At 53.5% G+C, this 23152-nt stretch overlaps 1 protein-coding gene across 2 annotated transcripts in view; it reads right to left on the reverse strand.

The window, feature by feature from the left end:
* Positions 1-23152, reverse strand: part of Grk5 (G protein-coupled receptor kinase 5) — a 244446-nt gene that overhangs the window by 8944 nt on the left and 212350 nt on the right. For both annotated transcript variants that reach the window (XM_023708994.1, XM_004625630.3), the window contains exons 5-13: positions 20499-20599; positions 18545-18637; positions 14756-14819; positions 13818-13958; positions 10636-10826; positions 8027-8064; positions 6796-6885; positions 5130-5338; positions 2196-2333 (exon numbers count right to left, since the gene is read on the reverse strand). In XM_023708994.1, coding sequence (XP_023564762.1) covers positions 2196-2333; positions 5130-5338; positions 6796-6885; positions 8027-8064; positions 10636-10826; positions 13818-13958; positions 14756-14819; positions 18545-18637; positions 20499-20599 — 1065 coding nt within the window. The remainder of the gene's footprint in view (positions 1-2195; positions 2334-5129; positions 5339-6795; positions 6886-8026; positions 8065-10635; positions 10827-13817; positions 13959-14755; positions 14820-18544; positions 18638-20498; positions 20600-23152) is intronic.

The raw sequence follows: 23152 nt of genomic DNA on the forward strand, positions 1-23152 counted from the left end.
CAGAACACACCTGGGGTTCTGCATCCTGACAGGCAAGGTCGCATGCACCGTGCCCGACGTTCTCCATCTGCCCAGGACACAGCACCAAAAGCAGGGCAGTCCTGGGTAGACCTGGGTGGCTGGTGTGCTGATGATCAGAGAGGCCGCTTCTGCGAGCCACCTCCACACCTAGACGCTTTCCCCCCTGCACTGCCTGGTCAGCTCGTGAAGAAGCCCCTGCTACCACGTCTTACCCTTCTGGGCCCCATTAGTTCTCATGACTTGCATCCTCATTTTTTTTTTCCCCAAGGGGTTTTGTTGCCACCTTTCCTGCTCTCTAGGCTGGGGAGTCCCTTGATAGAAATAATCTAGTGTTCAGCTCATCACAGGTCCCCTGCAATCCGGCCCCAGGCCCAGAGCATGCTGGGAGGTTGAGGAATGTTCCTGCATTGGGACTGACCTCATCCTATCACCACAGCAATAGCTGGCCCAGGGGTCAGGCATGGTTCTGAACCTTTGCCACCACCCTAGCCTGGGTGCCACCTCATCTGCAGGACATTACCCCACTAACACAATTCCCATGTCCTTGCAGTCACTTAAGTGGTTTCCAGGTACACCAACAAACTCCTGACTGGGGCCTTTCCTATAACACAACGGTTCTTAAAACCACCTAAGGAGTTTGAAGAATCCTGATGCCCGGCTTGGTGCCTGACGCAACGGGGACTGGGCCCAAGGCTAGTCTTTTCATGTTCCCCATGTGACTTTAGATGGGTAACTAGGTTTTAGAGCAAATGCTGAAACTGTGTGTTCTCGCCATTACATGCTGAAAACTGCACTTCAGTTAAGTCTGCAGCATCCAGGGACTTTTCTCTTTATATTCTCTCTCTTTTTAAAAAAAAATAATTTTATTGAGAAACAAATAGCAATGAGACAATTTCAAATCAAATTGGTAGGACAGTTTCAATAATTAACACATTGCATACTGTCTTCCTAGTGGTTATTTGTTGTACAAGATGCAGACATGATACCCTATTTACAAACACTATTAGAACAAATCCCTCTATTCACTGAATTAAGAGAATGCAGCTATATTGGGTCTTCCGCTTGATTGGCAATGTCAGAAGTTGTTGACCTGAGTCCCCTACGGCTCAACATAACAGCATGGCTTTATATTCTCAGTGGCCCCCTTATTCCCTTGAAAGCACTCCCTGGCCAGCCCCGTAGTATAGAGACCACAGCTGCATAGACAGGGACACCATGCAGTACCCAGCAGGGCCCTGGCTCCCGGGACCTGTGGCTGCCCCCTGCCTGCCACAAGGACCAGGGAATCTTTCCCTAGAGGACACCCCAGGACTGCCCCCATCATCCTCCACGCAGCACTGGATGTGTGGCTAACAATAAGCAGGGGGCAGGGAAGCTCTGCTGTGTGTTCTCTGCCGAGGCCTATGATATACATGTTCCCACCCTGAGCTACTGCAGCCTCGCAACCTGGAGTTCTTGATCACAGACCTTGGAAGAGACAGCATAAAGTAGTCCCTATGTGCACCCATGTTCCCACGGTCTCAACAGTCCCTGGCTCAGTTTATCAGCTGCCCTCAGATGTCAGCTGCTCAGTCCGTGGGGGCTGCGAAGCTTAGAAGCCTTCCTGGCTTCTAAGCCTTTGCTTTGACACAGCATAGGCCTAGGGATAGCAGCCTCACAGGTCTGGCTCCCTCGGCCTCTGATCAAGCTCAGTTGGACCTTACAGACCACATGGGGGATCTTCAAGGACAAACCTAATTCAGCTCCCTGTAATGTGAACTGGCTGTGCCAGCCCAGAAGCTTGTGCACACAGCAGGTGCTCAATATATGTTGAATGAGCTGGTCTTTTACAAAGAACTCTCCCTCCAGTTTTCGTTTCACCCTTAAATGCCCCTGGCTGGTAAGAAGAGTGGGCGTCACTGGCCTCATTGGACAGGGGGACACACCAAAGCACGGCAGGGATTTGTCAAGGACACCAGAGTCTCTGAGCAACAGTACGGGGCTCCCTGGCCCACACCCAGGGCACTGGCGCAGGTCGCCTCTGGGAAGGGGTGGTGCGTCCCCATGAGGACTGCAGCACACACCACACTCTGCAGCAGCCAACCTGGAGGCACTGGAGGGGGCACAGCCCCCTGGGGAGTGTGGCTGGGAAGCAGTGGTCTTAGAGGTGCTGGGGGCTGGAGGCAGCTACTCACATCGGGAACGAAGGGAGGCTCCAACATGCCAGCCTCCAAGCGCTTGAAGTTCATGCTCCGGAAGAACGGGTGCCTCTTGACCTCGGCGGCGCCCTCCTCCTGGCAGCCCAGCCTCTGCTTTGCGTCTTTGGTGAGCAGCTGTGACAAGAGAGCCCCGTGAGCATGCCAGTGGGCCCTTCCTCCTGCCTGAGGGGCTGGCTGCTCACTCTGCCCCATCGCGTCCTGTGCCTCTGGGGATCTCTGTTCCTTCTCCACCTCCAGAAAAGATGTGCCCCCCAACCCGCACCCAAACACAGGCCAGCAGGCCAAGACCAAGTCACATCTCTGAAGGACTAAGTCCTCTATTTGGTCACTGACAATGTCCACCAGTGGTGTCAGGCTAGTGTCCAACTGTGGCTTCTTTGCTTTAGTGCAAAGAACTGAGCTCTCATCTCTGTTCCCAGGTTCCCCGTGGAGAGCCTGGACCTGTTGCTGCGGCCTGAAGCCTGTGCTGGCTCAGTGTAGGTGGCAGAAATGAAGGCAGTAAAGATAAGCAGTGGGCTCCACACGCAGGAATGTCTGCCAGAGCCCAGCGTGTTCGCTTTTCAAGAGATGCCAGAAAACAGTTTTTCTGTGAAATTTCATTTTAAAATCTTAGCAATTTGCCTGTCACTCGCCTCTTTCTAAAACACTCCATACAGGCTGAACACGGCACCTACCTGTAGGGCCAGTTTGGCAGCATGATGTTAGGCCTGCCTCATGGGGAGAGCAGGAGTGAGCTGGGGTGGGTGGGCAGGCACAGAGGGCTTCTGGGAGGGGAGGACCTCAGAGGGCCAGAAGGACAGGTGTGACCTGGACGCTGGAAGGCCAGTACGATGGACCCAGCTTGGGGACCAACAGGAGCCTAGGAAGGCGGAGGCTGAGGTCTGAGCCAAGGGCCCAGATGCAGGGAGAGGGCAGCGAGATGCGCCACCTTCTGCTCCTCAGGGGCCAGGGCTGCCTAGGTCTGCCAACAAAGGATCCGGGAGACTGCTTCCTTGCTCTTCCTAGAGCAGCCTTCTTGGGCTTGGAAGGTGGGAGCTGCCAGAGTCCAGGGGAGCGCCATGGGCCAGGGCCTCCAGGGTTTCCCCGAGACAAGTCTGCAGTGTCTGGAGCTGCGCCTGCTGAAGGGGGCAGGGCAGAACTGGACGCCAGACCTAAGACATTACTGTTAAGGGTGAGGACAAGGCCCAAGACTAGAGTAGCAGGACACCAGGATTATTTGTAAGAGAAGGTGGTGGTTCTTCCATGGGAAAGAGAGGACCAGCAGGCCCGGCCGCTGCCTTTCCCTCAGTGGCCAGGAGGAGGCAGCAGAGGGACAGCAGCATCCCAGGTTGCTGCAGGTGATCCCAGGCCAAAGCTGGTGCTAAAAGATTCCTGAGGGTGTGGGTAGGAGTTCCCTCTGCCTACTTAAACTCTCAGCGTGTCCCCTGTCTCAAGACCTTCCCAGAATTCCTGACGCTGAGCTGGGACAGTCAGCAATGCGCTGAGCACATCTGACACCCTCTTGCATGGCCCGGTCCAGCCTGGCCGCTGCCGCTGGGGAGATTCGCTGCCATGGCACCACCCAGCATTGCCAGCACCCAGGCTTCCAGTTCCCTGACCCCAACTTTGGCTGCAGCCACTGTGTGGGTCCCTTTGAGCCTTACAGCCTGCGGGCCAACAGGCTGCGCAGCTTGTGGCACTTGACCCCAGCTCCCCACTCTGTGCCTCACACGTGAATGACAGATCTACGGTTCCGAGTCCTCCTTCCCATAGCTCTGTGATGTCAGACAGAAACTGGTAGCCGGAAGTGGTGGAGAGAGGATGGGGAGCTGCTGGAGAGGGGGCTCCGGGGCTGGGGAGCTGAACTCCTCAGTTCCTGGTCGCTTGTGTGGGCCTGGGGTTGCTGGTAGCACCGGGAGCCAGACCACAACAGCTTTCCTCAGCCCCCTCAACGCTAGGCTGCGCTGATTCTGCCCTGCACTTGCCCTAAGGTGTCTGGAAGCAGAAAGGTGGAAGGCAGAAGCAGAGCGAGCCCTCTGGGGTCCGGCCTGACCTTCTGCTGTTCTGCTCCAGGAGGGCTCTGTGGACTCACAGCTGTGCACGCGGCACTTGGCCTTCCTTGTTCTCACAGGGCTGGCAGCAGAGGGCAGAAGCCTGCAGTCTGGACTTGGGAGCTCGAGAGCCAGGCAGGAGCAGGAGGTGGCCATTTCCCTGCAGAGCCCAAGGCAGGGCCGAGGGCCAGCCCTCGAGGGGGCCCCACCTGGGCAAGGGGTGGGCAGGGGTTCAGGTGGCCCCACCCCAGCTCCACAGGTCCAATGGAAGTGTCACTCCTTCCTCCCTCTGGCTGCCAGTCCACAGGCAACCCTATCCACTCAACCTGTCTGAATAGCAGTCCTGTGTGTGTCCTATGCACAGGTAGAGCAAATCTCACTATCTCTAGACGCCATCCAACAGAAACTGAGCTGGTGTCACCAGCATTCTGCCTGGTGGATGGAATATATGGCTCAAAGACTGAAGATATCACTCTCCCTCCTGCATCCCTTAGTGCCATGAGGTCCAGAGCTAGGGAGAGGAGGCCCAAGGCCAATGGGCCTCAAGGTCCCCCTGTACCTCATGCACCAGCTTGGGCCTTCAGTTTTTACCGTGACGACTTCCTTACTTGGACGTGAGGGTATCAGTGCCCATAGCCCCCTTCCCTTGCTTGCATCATGGCGTACCCTGACCCAACTCCAAGAGTCTCCTGAGGCCTCTGCCCATCACCCCAGCCCCCAGCAGGGAGCACCAGCACTCTGCTTGCTGGGCTGCACCACCCATACCCATGTCCTGACCCTGTCCCTTCAGGCTGTTTGGTGCCTGAGGACAGGCTGGGGCTGGGAGGGAGCTGGCACCAACAGCAGCCTGAGGGCGGCATCCAGCCCACCAGGAGCTCACCATCCTGCAGATGGACTTGGCCTCCTCCGAGAACTTGTGGGAGTATGCCTCCTCGGTCTCCAGGACCCGGCGGTCCACCTCTTCCCGCTTCACCTTTTCCTTGCGGCCCCGGAACGGCGACTGCCCCTCGATCATCTCGTAGATGAGGCAGCCTAGGCCCCAGTAGTCGGGGCTTAGGCCATAGCGTTGGTTGTTCAGGACCTCTGGAGCTGGGGCGAGGAGAGGGGAAGGTAGGTGAGGGCCAGCTGGCTGCGGGACAAAGCTGAGCACATGGGCCAGCCCTGCCTGCTCCTGCCCCGGCTGGGCCTTGTGTGTCCTGTACCCAAGTGTTGGCCTTTCACTGCTGGGACCTGTCCACACCCTCCTCTACCCACCAGCTGCTGTAGGTGCCACCTCCACCAGGGTGCCCACTCTCATGGTGCTTCTCTGTGCCCCAAAGGGCTCTGATTGTGGCTTCAGAACTCTGACCACAGTGGATGGACATGTCCTGCCTCCCTGATGTCTCCCCAGCTATAACATGTGCTGCCCTTTCATGGCCCTGTCCCAGTGACAGGGATGGCACCTGGCACACGGCAGGTGCTGTGCAGATCCTTTTCTCAGCAAATAAGGGTGTATCCACTCAAGTAAGAATGATTTAAAATGTTTCTGGAATCCAGACAACCTTTTTCTATGTCTTCCCTACTGCTCTGATAAAATGAATTGCAGATTCACTATAGAGGTATAAAAAACCCAGCTTTATGCCGTCAGCAGCCAGAGGCAGCTGCATGGTACACACACTGGTGTGAGGATGATGTGGGCCATGTAGACAGTAGCTATAGTTCTGCGTGCAGGACACTTGGGCAAGCGTTCAGGCAGATGGACCTGCAGGCATACAGTCTAGTGTACCTGGTGTCCACCCGTCCCCCTCATTATCTATATATGCGTCTGTAGCTAGCAGTACCAACATCAGCATACACACACACACAAACACACATACACGTTTGCACACAGATACTGCAAAAGTTGCCAAATATCACACAATCCAAAAGGAACCCTTCAGCACCAGAGACAAGTACTGAAACCCAGCCTGCTATAGGCACAAGCCTGGCAGAAGACAAGAGGGCACCTGTTCCCAGGGTCCCCAGGCCCTCTGCCCCCAGGGTCACTCGGGCATGCATGTGAGGTGTGCATGAGGTAGCCCAGGGGATACCCCCTTTTGGAAGGGGGTACTCAGGTCCCCAGATTTAGTTCCAGGTCCTCTTCCTGAAGTCCCCGGGATGTTGGAACACACTGAAGGGGGGCAGGGCGGGTCCCTACTCGGAACCATGCTTGATGCCACAGCAGGTCCCACAGAGTGGAGGTCTTCCTAAGGGGCTCCCCCCAGGGGTGCCCCAGAACAGAATGGCAGTCTACTTGCCACCCACCCCGATTCCTACAAGACCTCCTCCAGGGGGGCTCTGTGCCAGGCTCTGGCCACCAATCCCTGTCCCCAAGGGAGACACAGCTTTGAGACAGCCAGGTTTGGCTCCATTTAGCTAAGACACATCCCGGGTCCCAGCTGACACTCCCTGGCTGAGGCTTCCCAGCAAGCAGCCCTATGGGTGACCACAGCTCCACTTCTGACCAGGGTGCCAGACCGGGAAGCCACAGAGGTGACCGGGGAGCCGCAAGGGTGAGCCCTACTCACCCATGTAGCCAACAGTGCCCACCCGGCCACGGATCAGGTCTCCCTCAGGGATCTTCACTGCCAGCCCCAGGTCCGAGATCCTGATGTGGCCTGTGGGGAGCAGAGCATAGGACACTTGGCCTCTACCTGAGCAGGGCCACAGGCTGGAAAGGCATGCGGGTGCCCAGCATCCTCATCAGTCTGACACAGAAGTGACCCGAACCTGCCTTCTCAGGGTGACCAGGACTTGAGAGAGTCCAGGTGTGATGTGACATGCTTAATGATACTTTTAAGGAATAAAATATAAAGATGCAGAAGGATGCCTGGATTTGGCTGGACACTGGCCAAACCTACCTATAAGAAGCCCTCACAGGCTTCCTGGAAGGCTGGGGTCACAGAGCGTAAAACATCCTGGCCCAGCTCTCGGATTGCTTCACAGGAAAACTGAGATTCCCTTGACATTTTGCAACAATTTGCTTAAGGGAAAAGAATTATAAAGCAATTTGGAAAGCAACTCTCTGCCCTGCTGTGTTGGTCTTTAGGGGTGTCTGTTTTTCTTTTTCCTTTTGGAGAAGCTAGAAGGGCAAATGTTGGGCCTGGCCTGGCGGGACATGGAAATGAAACCAATGATAATAAAACACCAATTCCAGGGCTGGAGGCATCCTGCCGAGAGCGCCCCCTCTTCCTTTGGCAGGGTCGTTGCTACCTCATACCCCCGAAGGAAAGAGCACGGCCCCTTGTGATATTGCCAGGTGACCTGGGCAGGCTGGCTCCTCAGAGCCTCAGTCTTGTTATCTGTAAAATGGGCCCACGATGCCACCCTGTCCCTCCCTAGAGATGGGACAGTCTAGTGAGGCAGGAGAAGGGGAACCACTTTCAGGCGTGAGGCTGAACTGTGCAGGCATCACTCTCGCTACCCACACGCTCACATCCAAGAGGAAACAGCAAGGGCGTACACAGAGCCACTGACACGAGGCAGGCCGGTGCCCAGGGAATGCCAGCCCTCAGCCAGCACCCTGCCTGGGCCCTCTGCCCTTCCCTGGGCTTGGTCATGCTGCTTCTCCATCACACAGGAGCTTCATTCATGCCCATCTCTGCCCCTGAGCTTGGGGCTGGGGGATAGAAGCGGGGGGCCTCTGCCCCACTGGCCCCTGCCCTCTGCCGGTCCCTGGCAGCTCTTCCTCTGGGTGGCCCTGACAGTCACCTCCACTACCACATCAGAAAAGGCTCTCCAAGCCTCTCCCCAACTTACCATAGTCGTCCAACAGGATGTTTTCAGGTTTGAGGTCTCTGAAAGGGACAGATAAGAAGCATCTGAGTGTGGCGGGTCTGGACAGCAAGGACACAAGGGCATCTGGGTTGACTGCCTTGAGCCACGGGGGCCTGCGTCCACTGGGGGGGGTCTCCTTTCCACCCGGGGCCAGACCATCTGGTCTCTGGGTCAAGACCATCTTGAGCTTATTTCTTTCCTTCCAGTAATTAAAAAAAAATGCTGCCATCTGCTGTGGCCATCTCCTTGACATGGGGATGTGACCAGGGCCAGGAAAGGCCCGCCCTGCCTGGCACCTGTCCAGACACGGATGGCTCTGGGGCTGAGGAGTCTGGCTGGTCTGCTGAGAGACCCTTGATAGCTGGGAAGACCCCAGTGTCTCAGACACCTGAAGGCAGAGTAGGTCCTGGGGATAAAAGGAGTGACTGAACTCGTGGCACCAGAGGGTACGGCGAGGGCCCAGGAAATAGACCCATGTGGGACAGGCTCCCAGGAGGCTGGTGTGGCCCCCAAATGCAACCCAGCCTTGGGAAGTCGAGCCACAGGGCACAGCTGTGATTTCAGCTGCTTCACCCTGCTCCTAGCCCATCTTCTTTCAAATAACAGGATCTTGCCCCTCCAGGATGGGGAGTAGGCAGCAGAAGGGCCTGGCGCCCTGGCTAAAGGTCTTCTCTGTGGGTAAAGGAATAGTCCAGAGAGTGGCGTGTGCACCTCAGCTACCCTGCAGGACAAACAGATCTGGGGTCCAGTTCTACTGGCTTTATTTAATGGATGCCAGCTCTCCTCACAGCTGGTTGCTTAATGTACCCGCACCTGCTGGGCAGCCTCACAAAATACTAGTGTTTGCTTGTATACTTGTGTATTACAAAAAAAAGTGGTTTTTTTTTTTTTTTTTTTTTAATGTATTTGGTTTAGGGTCTTACTATGCAGCTTGGACTCATAGTGATCCTCCTGTTTCAGCTTCCCCAGTGCTGGGATTACAGGTGTGTGCCACCATGCCTGGATTCAGTGGCTGGCTCAGCACACCCGGGGGTGGGGCTGGCTCGGCATGTGGTGCCAGGGATCAGAGCCCGGTAACTGAGCTTGCCTAAGCAGGTGTCTAGTCCACTGAGCTGTCTTGCTGGCCCTTACAAAGTATTTTGTTGCTGTTATTTCATCACCTTTGGCTGTATTGAGTGGAAGACAGGAGAGGATAGGAGGGAGGGTGGACATTATCAAAGCATTACACATGTATGGAAAAGCCAGTGAAATTTGTATGATTAATATGCATTAATAGGGTTTGGGGAGATGGCTCAGTAGAATAAGCACTTCTCTGGCAAGCGCAAGGGCCTGAGTTCAAACCTTGGTTCCGCCAAAACAAAAACAACAACAACAAAAATGCATTAATAAATTTCAGACAAAGCCAAACCCATCGCCTCAGTAGCCAGCTTGCTGCACTGGAATGCCCGCTCACCAAGGGGCAGGGGCAGAACCTAGCCCCCCAAGAGGCCACAAAAAACAGTGGTCAGCCAGGGAGCAGGCACTGGTTTCTGGCCTCCCTAGAGAATCGGAGCTTGGGCGAGGAGCAATTTCTTTTTGTTTCTTTCAAGTAAAAGACAATCAAGGAGGATTCTGTTTTTCAACCCTTAGGAAAAATGTTCTGACTCTCTTTTCACTTGAATGAAAACAAAACAAAAACAGGCAGGGGCTGGGATCAGGGAGGCCGTGGCAGGAAGAGCATTCTTCTTTACAAAATCTTGAGTTCTCAAAAAAAAAAAAAAAAAAATCTCCACCAGAGCTCCATGCACAGCTCCCTGCCCGCGCCCCGGGGCCGTGTGGGTGCCCAGGGTCTGCTGGGGCCCCATGCCTGGGGTGAGCTTCTTGACATCGTCCGCACCTGTTGGGAGCTTCCCATGTATGGTTTAGATGGGTGGGGATGAAAGGTGTGACGGAGCTACCGTAAATGGATTCCACTGCACCTCTTGAAAACTGCGATGCAACTGTTCAATTTTCAAACATCAATATTTTCCTCCACTTAAACCTATGATGGACGATTTTAATGTCTACTTCAAGTGTGGTTTGCACAAAGATTTTTAGAATCCTCTACGAAGGGTTGTAATGATCACGTGAAGTCCATGACTCCCTGTGGCGAGGATCTGGACATGTGGCCTTAAGAGTCCAGCTGTGTGGCACAGAGGTCAACGAAGAGGCTGAAGACAGGCTGCGGCAGGATATGCGCCACTAGGAAGCCTGCTTGAGGACAGCGACCCTCTCTAGGACTTCCTGGGCCGATGATTCCAGATGGTGGCTACTGGGGACCACTGAACCTCAGAGCCAGGTTAGCGAGGACGGGTGGTCATGGCCTGTCCTCAGACAGGAAGAAAAGTTAGTCTGTGGAAGATTGCTTCACATGCTTGGTTTCCCAAGTAGCAGAGGCCAGAGAACACAGCCGGGGGTGGTCCTGCTCACCCGCTCAGTTCCAGAAGCCTCTATAAGAATTCATCCGACCCCACACCTCATCTTGTGTACCTGGTCCTCAGTGTGGGGACGATATCCCAGGAGAGAGCTGCAGGGTGCCACCCCACCCATTCAGACCCACAGAGCTTGCTCACCTGTATACTGTGTTCTCCCGATGCAGGTCCTCCAAGCCACAGAGGATCTCAGCGGCATAAAACAAGGCTCGCTCCTCCTCAAAGCCCGGGTTCCCCATGTTGTAGATGTGGAACTTCAGGTCACCCCCGTTCATGATGGTTAGGACCAGACACAGTGCGTCCTTGGTCTCATAGGCGTAGGCCAGGTTGACCTGGGGGCCCACGAGCAGTGCCACAGTGAGGCCACGAGGACTGCCACCCACTTCCACTTCCCTCCCCAGGATCTTTGAAGCAAGGCTGGGTGGTAGAGGTAGACACAGCAGCCTCATACCACCAACCTGCATCCAGACAGCCGCTTGGTGATACTGCCTGTTGCCTCTCTGATAAAGGACTCACACCCAGCTCCTCCCAACAAGGGGCTCAAAGTGAAGAGTGAGGGAGAGGGGCAGGCAGTACCCCACCTTTCCCAAGGTCTTACTAGGATGGTCTGTGCTGCACACTGAAAGCACACGTGTCCATCGCTGCTTAGACCTGGATGCTATCTTGCTGGGTGGTCAGAAACGCAGGGCTTGGCTGCCCTCTGGGCCATGGGGACTCAGTATGACAGGGGGGACAAGGCTGGGTCTGGCCAGCCATGGGGCTTCAGGGAGTACAACATAGTCTGACCCAAACTTTCTTTTGCATGTAGGACATGTCTTGTCCGCCTCTCAAGGCAGCCACCAACAGAAGTAGGTCCGGCCCCAAGGTGCTACCCCTGAAGCTGTGGGATAGCAAGAGAGGTAGTGGGATTGAAGTGCTGGGATTGAAGCCAATGACACCAGGTAGAGCTCCTTCTCTGTTCCACTGTGTGAGCCTGCCTAAATGAAATCTAGCCATCATGGACCAGGCTTGGCTGTAACACTTGAGTGTAAACCTCAGGAACAGTAATAGTTACTTCAGAGGACAGGAGACACTGAGGGTCAGCAAGCGCATGGGGACTGTGCCAACACCTGCTTTACCTGCCCTAGCTGCCCCGTCCCTCCCACATCTGCCCAGTGATCCTCAACATGGGCTCCTGAAGCAGTGCTACAGTTTGCATGAGTGCCCCCCAGGCTCACGTATGAAAGGCTCAGTCTCCAAGCTGGTGTTGCTGGGAGATGCTGGAGGAGGGGCTAGTAGGATGCCCAAAGGCCTCTGTCACACACCCAGTCCTTTTCCCATCTCTCTCCTGCTTCCTGCATTATGATGTAAGTAGTGTTGTTTTGTCACATGTTCCCATCAGGTTGAACCACTTTCGGAGAAACCCAGAGCAAGGGGGCCATCTGATCTTGGAGTAGGGTCTCTAGAAATTTTCTCTTTATAAGCTAAGTGCCTCTGATCTGTTGTTATAATGATGGAAAGCTGACTAATACCAAGCACACTGGAGGAACTCCTTGCTGGGGCCATGCAGGGTGCAAGGTTAGGGAATATCCAGCCATCACAGCCAACGGAGCTGTAGTGGCTCAGGTGTGTCAGGTACGTGACCCTTTTCTCTGAGCACTGCCTGTTACAGGTGAGGGCTCCACTGCTAGCACTGAGAAAGCAACCAGGGGTCAAAGAGGCTTAGGCAACAACTGACTGTTGCTTGCCTGCCCACTTCTTCCGGCCACGGAGCACAGCACGACCAACCCCTTCTTCCTGTACAAGGCTGGCAGTTGGGAACAGGCTGGGATGAGACCAAGAGACCCAAACTTGTCTCCACCGAGTATTACTTTATAAAACCACCTTTCCTGGTGAATGACTGAAGGACTAGGCTGGTGGTGGCGTCTCAGTACAGTCAGTGGGAGTCTCACAGGGGCAGCCACTTGAGAACTGCTATCAAATGCCAGAGCTGCACAGATAATTGTTACAGAAATTCCCCAGGAATTTAGCTTATGGCTACACTCGCAGAGATAGGCTGGAGGGGTGTTCCAAGATGGACAGCGTGCCACCACTTGAGGTGGACAGCGTGCAGTTTGTAGTGGTTTGAAAATGATAACATTTGCCTCTGTGGGGACTGGTTACCCAGATTACTGTTTCAGAGCAATGATGTGCAGCTTTCAAAGGAAGCTGTGACAGCCAGGTGCGGTGGTGTAGGCCTATGACCCCAGCACTCCTGGAGGCCGAGGCAGGAGGACTATGAGGTTGAGCACAGCCTGGTTACTTCAGCGACTCAGCGAGACCCTTTCTCAAAACAGTAATAATAATAAAAAGGAGTGGGGATGGAGCTCAGTGCAGAGATTCTGGATTGAAGCACCAGCATTGAAAAATACTGGACAGAGACAAAAGTATCGCAGCATAAGATGTATAGGAAGATCCTGCTGGCTAAAAATAATAAAGCCTATGCATGAATAAAACATGTCTGGAATGATTACTCAAAGAGGGAGGCATTTATTTTTATTGTGTACTCTCTCTGCTATTTGAATTTTTCACATTGTGCATATATTAGCTTTTATAATCACACGTAGCAGAGACATTTAAAGCTGACCAAATACCCAGCAACTCCTCCACATTTCCCAGCCTCCCCTGCAGCTAGCTTATTCCTTGAAGTAACAACAGACTGGGTGGAAGGGTGAAATGCCAGTCCCTCTGTGGCAATGAAAAGTCCCTGTGGAGATGTTCACAGGGACTTTTCATTGGGGCATTGGGGCACTGGGCGAATGGGCATTGGGCTCTCACTGTAGTTTTGCTCCCTATGGTCTGTGTGACCTCAGCAAACCCACATAGTTATTCCTGAAGGCTCCAAAGGAAGGAGGTTGGTCCAATGTGCTTGTACTTGCTGTGACTGACAGATAAGCTTTTGCTGCCTGTGGCTATTCACAGTCTCATCTGTTACTGCAGCAGAGCCTCGCCTAGACTAACACAGTGCCTCCCTAGGAAACTCTACCTATGGTCTCCACTATGATGAAACCAGCCCAGAGGGTCTGTGGGACCAAAGCTTCTTGGCTGGGTTCAGGGTGGACTTGTTTGCTCACTGAGGAGTTAACAAGGTGGTCTGGGGTGCCAGTCACCACCAGCTCTGGTGACAAGACAGCCATGACAGGCCTCCAGGAGCCTTGCAGCAGAGGAAAGGTCTGGCTGCCTTTCTGTATCCTTCTGGATCTTCTTCCTGACCTCGGAGGTGGGGCCCTGCCATACTAGAGGACCACAGAAGGGAGGTCCTGGTCATCAGAAGTGCGGGTCTGATGCTGGGCCAAGACACTCACCACAAACTGGCTGTTGACCTTCTCAAGAATCTGCTTCTCATTGAGCGCCATGGACTCTCCTTTTCTCTTTTTGATCCTCTTCTTCTCCAAGCGCTTGCAGGCGTACATTTTACCTGTGGCCCGAACCTGGCAGGCACAGACCTGAGGTACAAGAAGGTCACCAAAGTCACAGGGCACTGAAATGGTCTGTCCAAGCCCCTCCAAGGCCAGGAAGCCACGGGCCCACAGGACCCCATTGGCCACTGTTGCACCGGCCCTGGCCTTTTGAGCACATGAAGGTTCAGGATCAGCCCTTGATCCAAATGTGTGTCACAGGCCTTAAGCACTGGCCCGCTTGTAGGAGGGACAACTGAAGTTTCTCCTGCAAGTTGCCAGCAGGAGAGGCTTGATTTTGCTCAGTGAAAGGAGGCCTTCTGGAATCCCGACTACAATGCAGAACAATAGCAACGGGGCATTGGGCTCGCACTGTAGTTTTGCTCCCTACGGTCTGTGTACCCTTAGCTGGCCACATAATTATCCCAAGCCTCAGCTTTTCTCCGAAATGGGAGCAACACAGCTAGGTCTCACATATGGGTCAGCTAATGTACAGTGAAATCTCTGTTCCAGTAACAACACGTGGCCATAACAATATCTCTGCTTTAGCGTCTCCTCCTGGAATACGACCCAGAGACGAGCCCACCTCTCCCCAGCGCAGCCCTGCATGCAGTTGCAGAAAGGCTGACTCCAGTTTACCTGCCCTGTGGCTCCTGCCAACAGCCCTTTTCCCTCCACACACAGCACAGTGCCCTAGGGCCTGGGACCCTCCCACACCCCCACTGGCTGCCACTAGATGGTTCAAGGCTGCCCTGCTTAGGGACACTTCCAAGCAGGTCTACAAAGCACAGGAAGGGCAAGCAGAGCCTGGGAACTGTCAGTAGATAGAACTGCAGCTCACTTACCTCCCCGAAGCCCCCTTTCCCCAGCACTCGGTACTGCCTGAAAGTGTTTTTGGTCACCGGTTGCCTAGAAGGAAGCAAGAACCTGCCATTGGTCTCCTTGAGTTGCAGCTCAGGATCCATAAGAAATGGACCTGGGATTGTAGGGGCACAATCCCAGGCCTCTGATGGCCCCAGGAATCATCAATGCAGACTGGATCTTCATAGGCTTACTCTGGGGCTGGTGTTCAGATCCCAGGCTCCTGGCTCTGGTGGCCAGGGTCCAAACAGTCCTGACTTGGTCAGCAGGGTGGGGCTTGGACTTGAAAATTGAGCCTAGCATGTTCAGCTGTACCATGTGTGGTGTCCCTCTCCCTGGAATGGGTATCAGAGGGGATCTCTAAGGGTGGAGGGAGACCACAGTCCTTCCCGCACCTGCACAACAGCAGACCACACTTCCTTTCCTGTAGCACCTGTAGCTCCTAGTGACAAAATCTGCTAGCTTTGGCTCTGGTCTGGGTGCTCTTTTAATCATCAGTCCCCAACCATCCTCCAGCCAGGAACCCTTAATTATATTTCTCTCATCCACCCAGGATGCTAGAAGACCCTGAATGTCCATGGCTGTAGTCATGAAGTGATTGTCACACTGTCCTGACATCCATTTTAATGGACCCAAACCACTCACCACATCTACTCAGACAGTTCAGACTTCCAGGAGTAAGCAAGCAAGAGGCCAACTCTCTGAACCAGGAACTTATTTTTCATCCCTGGCCTGTGGCTACAAACAATCTGTTTAGAATATGAAGGTTGGCTCTTGGATCCCCATGACTGTTGGTGAGCAACCCTCTCCCCAGGATTCCTGACCAGCGGCTGAGGGAAGGCCAAAGTGCTAGGGCAGTTCCAGGAAGCCCAGGGTGCCTCCAGGAGCTCTTGTGCAGAGCCCTTCTTGCTGCTGGGGCCTGAAGATGTTTGGATCTCAAAGGTTGCAACATCTTTAGCACCATAGCCACTCTTAGGACAACTCTAAAAAGCCAGAGTACTCTGGGGCCTCCATGTCTCCAATTCACACACGGGGACTCACTGGTGTTTTCCAGGGAAGTGGAGCCCAGTCCCCATCCGCAAAGCTGCCCTCTGCAGCCCCTTCCCTTTCCTCCTTCCACACAGAGCACTCAGGCGGCCCAAGAGCAAATCTGCCCTGCACTGGCACCCGCCATGCGGCCCCGGGAGCCCTTCCTACAGCTGCCCTCGAAACCACATGAAGGCGGCCGGGGCCTAACAGTTTACGATACATGGAGAACAAACAGTCGGTCGACATTACCGCAGAATTCATCGGCTGGGGGAAATGAGTGTAATACAATTTCCCAGGAATTTTTTGGTTAACCTTGGAAGGGAAAAAATCCCTTTAATATTTCAACAGTACAGCACTCACAGGCCATGATCTTGTTTGGAAAAAAAAAAGGGGGGGAGGGGGAGGCAGGGTGCTGTCAGTCATTTGGGGCCAGGATCTTGCCCTGGTGGCTTCAAATACTTAATGCCTTCCAAAGGACAAATGCTTAACTTCTCTGTAGTCTGTGTACAGATTAGAAATACATATCTCATGCACTTGGTACAGACAAGGAAAATGAAAACCAGTGGCCACAGTACTCCACAGGAGCTAGTGCTGGTGGGCTAAGAGCTGAGAGCTGGAGTGAGGGACAGTGGGTTCAGGATCCATCCTCACCAGCCTCTATGTGAGGCCAGAGCCTGCCCGCCCCCCTCTCCGAGCCTCACATCTCTTGTAAAGGGAGAAAATGGACAGCCTGTGTATGCACCCTAGGGTCCCTTGTAGGCTGCTATTCACAGCATCAATACTAGAACACCTTGGGGTGAAAGGCTGGGTCCTTGTGGGGTCTCTATGTAACAACACCCATTGTTCGATGCACCTGCACGCAGGCTCGTGTCACCTTGCACTGGCCTCAGGAGGTGGGACTGTGCTGTCACCACTCCAGGTGAGAACATTTAGCATTTAGGCTTTGAGAGGTGCTGGCTGCTAAGTGGTGAACTAGGGCTGCGGTCTCACCCTCCGATGTCACCCTGCTACCCGGGTGTGGTGTCCTGGGCAGGGGTGCATGTGATGAAACACATCTCCACAGCCTATGCTGAGGTCCCAGAGCCTGTAGCAAGTGTGCCCCCCTCCTTCGGATGTAGAGAGGTGAAGGCACAGCAGGCTCATGGTGACTACCGGGGGGAGGTGGGCTGCAGCCAGACACCTGCCCTCTGTGTAGTGCTAGCCTGTTCCAGCACTTGCCACGCTATCTTATCTCACTGTCACCTCCGGCCTGTGAGGCGGGCCTCACTGCCCCCATTTTCCAAAGAGGGAGCTGCGATGTGGGGAGGTGAGCCACCCTCGCTGGGGGCCCTGCTCAGGAAGGGGCAGCCAGGACTTAGAGGTGGGCTGAGCTCTGGTGCTCCGCAGTGTTTCTAGGCTGGGCTGCCCCTCCTGAAGCTGTAATGTGCAGATGCAGGGTACCCAGTGGTGGTCACCAGGCCAATGGAGAAGATCATCCTCTGGTCACTCTGGCCAGAGCAGGGAGCAATGTCCTGGCCAGTGGCTGCTGGCAGGATACTTCTCTGCAGTGGGTCTTCCCAGTGGGGACAGGGCAGGGATGCAAATGGGCTTTGAGGAAGCTCCAGGTCTACAGCCTTTTAATCAACATCAGGGCACCCAACCTGCAATGGTGCAGGGCCACATGCAGGCAGAGATGGCTCCTTGCTCTCTAACCATGGAGCATTTTGAAGGCTCTGAGTCCCAGAATTCCTAGGAAAGGGGCCTTGGGCTGTGAAAGGAGCTGGCCTCCACCTCTGTCTATCAGTTAGCATGGCATGGATTCAGGGCAGTTGTCACCCTGTTCTGCAAATCCCACAACATCAAAGGCGGACTGAGCTCTGCACTGAGGGCTCTGGGCCAGGGCACGCCCTCAGCTGCACTCTGGCTGGCTGGGTGACAAGGCAACGTCTCCTCTCTGCCTCACCAGTCACAGGGAGGTGGCCATGCAGCGAGAGCACTCAAAAAGACAGAGGCAGCAAGTAAGCCGTGAGCAGACGCCTGATAGCACCTGTGGACAGGAAGGAGGAAACTAAGCTCTAAGGAAACCCTGATTTCCCAGGAGGAAATGCTGATGAAGCGGGGAGGTGCTCAGGTGGGCTAGAAGCTGAGGGGGCTGGTTTTTAGGTACTGGGGATCAAACTCAGGCACCTTGCGCCTGCCAGGCAGGCGCTTACGCTGCTGAGCTAGCTCCCTGGCCCCTCAGGGTGGCTGCTGTGAAGGGTAACGACAGTTTATAATCAGGTGTCTGGCTCCGAAATCTCTGCTAGGAATCTCTATGCACATATTTCCAAAAGTGCATAAAGATTGATTACAAAGTGATTCATCATTTAGACAAGGCTGCAAAAAAAAAAAAAAAAAAAAAAAAAAAAAAAAAAAAAAATGAGTCTCAATGTCCATCAATACGGCGTGGTGTTAAGCAAAGGATGTGTAAGTATTTCAAAGAGCTTTAATTTGCTAGCAGAGCAAGAATCCCCAAAGACAGTGAACTAAAGAAGCAGGAAGCTAAGAAGCCCGAAAGAAGCTTGCAAGACGTCTGAATTTAAGTGCACTTTAAGATGCACAGAGTAGTTCTAGAACTTAATTAACAGGAAAAATAAGGTTAATTCTATGTAACCATAGACCTCTGCGAAGTAATGCTTTTTTTTTTTTTTACAATGTCTCAGATAAAAACCTGCACCCTTGCCCCGCCCACTGGGATGCTGTCATGTGGAAGTGTGGACACTCACCTCTCCAACCACTTCCACTGGAGAAAGCGGTCAAAATACATGCTGTCCAGGTATTCATGGAACGGTTCTCCCCTCAGGTAGTCATGGACAGACCTAGCTCAGATGGACAGAAGAAGGATGAGCGTGTTATAACCCCAACCTCAAGCCTCTGACAATACAAACAAGGTCTTGCAGCACTGCAGCACACCTGGCTAGAGGCCTTGCCCCTCTGCTCAAAGTTGTTTGAGACTGGCTGATCTGGTGACATTTATCAGGTGCTTGATTATGTTGGGCGCTGTTCTGATCACAGGGATACAGCAGGGAGCACGGGGCGGTGTGCACTATGATGGGAGGATGCAAGCAGGAAGCCACAGGCACCACATGACCCCAGACAAGTGCTGTTGTGCGTTAGGGTGTGGTGAGGTCTCTGAAGAAGGAGCCCCTGAACTGAGAACAAATGGAGGCTTACTGAGGCATGGTGGGGGCCGGGGAGCGATAAGGACTTGGAGGAAGCCGGGCTGGGGAACAGTCACACAGCTCTTGAGGGATGTGGATTTCTCGGGACCAACAAAACCACGATGAGCTTCTCATGTGTGCAGCAGGATTTGCTGGTCACTTACTGTGGGTGAAGTGTCAGGCTAGGGTCTTTGATACTGGGGACTCCTCTGTATCTTAGGCCATCAGAGAAGGGCCTAACAAACTTCAAACTGGGCTGTGGGCAGGGATGGGTGGCTCCCCTTTACAAAATGGCCATGTAGCCCAAGCACTTGGGACCTGGGGAGGGGAGGGGACTGTGGCAGGGTAGGGACCACCAGAGGCTGCTGTGTCCTGTCCAACCTGAAAGTAGGCCAGTGTGGGAGGCCTGGATGGCCTTCCCTCTGGGCACAGTCAAGGTGTCCCTGGCTGTGCTGTTCATCTCTACAGCACCTAGTGCAGGGCTGGGCCCAAGGCAGCTTTCCCCAAATATCAGCTCTCACTTCAGCCCTGCCAGCTCCTCCCTTGGCCCATGCAGTTGCTGGTCTTGCTGCATAAGCTCCAAGAGGCCAGGACTGCGCTCCTGCTCACCGTGGTGTCCCTCAGAGCTAGCACAGTGCTGGGTCCACAGCAGGTATTCAGTGTCTATCATCCTAAGTTAACAAAAGCTCTCAAACTCATTTAGTGGGATGGGGTGACCCAGCTCTGAAGGGGGGGCGGTGCTGCATGTGTCCCAGCCCTTGGGCTGGAGTGTGTGCGTCAAGGCAAGGCAGGGTCAGCTGATGCCAACTTGGCTTAGCCTCCCCTACATGGCCCTGGGGACTGCTGACAAGATGTAGAGCTGGTGTGCGGACAGCCCATGCACCCTTGGCATCACCTGGTTGACAGTAGATCTTGGAGCCTAGAAAGGCGCTCAAAACCTTCCAGGTAGGGACAAGATTTTACACATTCCTCTATCGCAATAGCCTGAAGAGCCACCTGGCTGCAACCCCCTGTGAAGCAGGAGATGGAACTACATTGTCTTTCCCTTGGGGACAAGTACAGGGATCCACTCAGCTATGGAGGACGTTTCAGCTCCTAGTGGATGCTGAGACTGCTGGTAGTGCTGAACCCTATAAGCTACATTTCTTCTTCTACATAGAAACCTATGATAAAGTTTACTTGTAAATTAGGCACAATAAGACATTAACAATAATTAATGATAAAATTGAATTATTATTCAAACATACTGTAATAATTTAAGACTCAATTGCTTATTCCAGAAATTTTCCATTTAATATTTTCAAACAATATTTGACTGTGTATAACTAAAACTGTGGGAAGCAAACCCATGATATGATATGGGGAGACTACTAGACACAAATAATTGGGTGGCTTGGTGGGAGCTCCTAGCACGGAAGGCCTGCTCAGGAGCCTGCACTGCTAGCAGGGATAGGAGCAGCCCCTGCCCTGGTGGCCCAAAGTCCCCAGCCCAGGTTGGCCAGGTTGGCAAAAAACTTACTGTGCACAGGCGGAGAACAGCTCTTTACAAGGTCTCTGCAGAAGCTTGGCCTCTGTCTGGGACACCAGGTCTTGGCTGACCTGAGTGATGAAAACTGGGGACTGGAAGGAAGAGAGGCAAGAGGTTACTGAGGAATCGGGTGTCTGGAGGTGCCCACACACAGCAGACCCCAGGTGAAGGTGTGCAGGCTGCCCACACTAGTGTGTGTCCTTCTGCCTCCTGCCCCCACACCTGGTCTGGGCCATGTGGGCACTGTTCAGTGGCAGGGGAGCTGGCTGGATGGGAAGATGCAGGGCTCAGGTTCAGGGGGAGATTTCTGGCTTAGCCACTTACAAGCTATATGATGTCATACAGGTAGGAGGCTCTTCTGAGTCTCATGCCTCCTGTGGCCCGGATCTGTGGCCCCAACTGACACAGTACAAGTGCTCACAGGTGTAAGGAGCTGTGCACCATGGTCTAGCTCATCAGCGAGCTCCTGCTGAGCATGGTGACATCCCTTGGACACTCAGGCCTGTTTCCTCTGAGGGAGAATGTGAAGATGGACACAGTCCACCGCGGGCCAGGGGAGAGGGTCTGCAATGGGGAAAGTGTGAGTGTGTGGGTGTGAACTCAGTGGCCGAGGGTAAGGCACTGGGCCTGGAGGGCCTGGGTTTGAATCCCAAATCTGCTGCCTTTGGTTGTAGGATCTTTGTCTTCATTATTCAGCTTCACTGTTCTCAGCAAGATGATAGAGAACAGAATTTTCTCCCAGGAGAGTCAATGAAATGTTCAGGCTGAGCAATGTCCTCATCCTGCCATGTAAGTAGTGAAATAAATGTCACCACTGTTAGCGCATTCTCTTTCTAGGTTAAACTACCAGCTGGAGTACGGTAGTGTATTTCAAGTTTGCAAGGAATGGTCTGGGAGTTTCTGCACCTTACCAGCGGCAGCAGCGGCTTCATGTACAGTCTGCTCCTGGCCATTCACCCTCCACCAGCTGCCCCCAGGGCCAGACCTACCAGCTGGGCTTTGAGGTAGGTTTTTAATAAATTATAGGGACAATTGAGAAAATTGCCTGCAACTGGCTCAGAAAGACAGCGTGTAAACATATCTTTCTTCCTGATGGATGCTGAACCTGAAAGGCTTGCCTTCTCACCCAGCTACTGAGACGTGACTGCCAGCTTGGTTACTCTGCTTAGTCTGCTAGGCGGGGCCTACGGGGATTGATTGGATTGAGGGTGGCGGGAGAACCTGCAGCAGCTGGTTGGCCCCTGATAATGAAATCAGAGGCTTACTTTCTATTCCCCTTGGTTCAGAATATTTAAATCCCTCCCTTCCTTCCTAGCCCCATGCTCTGTGTAGCTTTACCGCTGCCCTGGGATCTCCTTCCCCTGGTGGGGGCAGCCCTGTGTCATTGCAAAGCCATGGACAACAGGTACCATTGCCCTGCTAGCTTGTCATGCACTATCCTGGTGGTGGCAGCTGCTTCTCACTTTCCTCTGCTCTGCCCTGGACCATCCCTCCCTCTCCACAACTAAGAATGATGGTGCACAGGGCAGAGGTTCAGCCTTGCCAAGGCAGCCCAGGACGAGAGTCAGAAGCTCAAGATGAACTCAAACTCTTGCCTTGGCCATTCATTCTGTGCCACCTCGTCTACCATAGCTGCTCTACCATAGCTGCTCCTGAGATGCCCTAAGGCTCCTCTGAGATTTGGAAATTGAGCACTAGGGGATTTTTGGCTTCTAAAACTAGGTAAGATTTGGAGGAATTCTGCAAGTTCACTCCTGGGAATCAGTAACTACAGGCTACTTCAGAGCAATCAAACACGAGGAGAAACCACCGGCCACAGGCAAGTCTGCTTTAGGAAGAAGAGAGCTCATGGCCAGGGCAACCATGGCCTGGACAGGTGCCCACTGCATACCTGTTAACAGGCTGGATAGTGGAATGCGTGTGCTAGGATACGACCTTGTACCTGGTACAAGTCCAGAAAGATGAATGGAGATGCTGGGCGAGTGGGCGGTGGGGAGGAAGTAGAAACATTTCTCTAACTGTAAGAAGAGAGTCCTGAGGTGCCCTTCTGCGTACACTGGGTGCACAGAATTTTGTTAGTATCCTGCCTTCATTTTCACCCAGGGAGGACCCACTTTACCCAAAATGGGCCCAGTTGAGGGCTGGCACAGGGTGGAGATTAAAGGGTGAAGCTAGTGTGGTCCATTGTATCATAATAGGAAAGTCCCCATGCCTATCAGCTATGTATGATATTACATAAAATGGCTAGTTGGGACTCAATAGCTTCCAAACCAAACTCTCTCTCTCTCTCTCTCTCTCTCTCTCTCTCTCTCTCTCTCTCTCCCTATCTCTCTCTCTCTGTCTCTCTGTCTCTCTCTCTCTCCCTCTCTCTCTCTGTCTCTCTCTTTCTACCCACCTCCCCACAGCAAAATTTCTTCCTTTTCCAACTGAAATTAATCCACACAATCAATATTTAAAACACTAAGGATAATGGGTAGCAATGGTTTATGCATATTGCCATGGTCAGTATGCATGAAGACACTTTAATGAATCTCAATGTACATATGGCTCTATGAAGCAGATATTAATATGATGAGGAAACTGAAATTCACAAAGGTTAAGCAAGATCACCCAGCCAAGAAGTGGCAGTGGAGGACTGAAGCCAG

Source organism: Octodon degus, unplaced genomic scaffold (genome assembly GCF_000260255.1).
Source record: "Octodon degus isolate 3935 unplaced genomic scaffold, OctDeg1.0 scaffold00010, whole genome shotgun sequence".
NCBI classification, from domain to species: Eukaryota; Metazoa; Chordata; class Mammalia; order Rodentia; family Octodontidae; genus Octodon; species Octodon degus.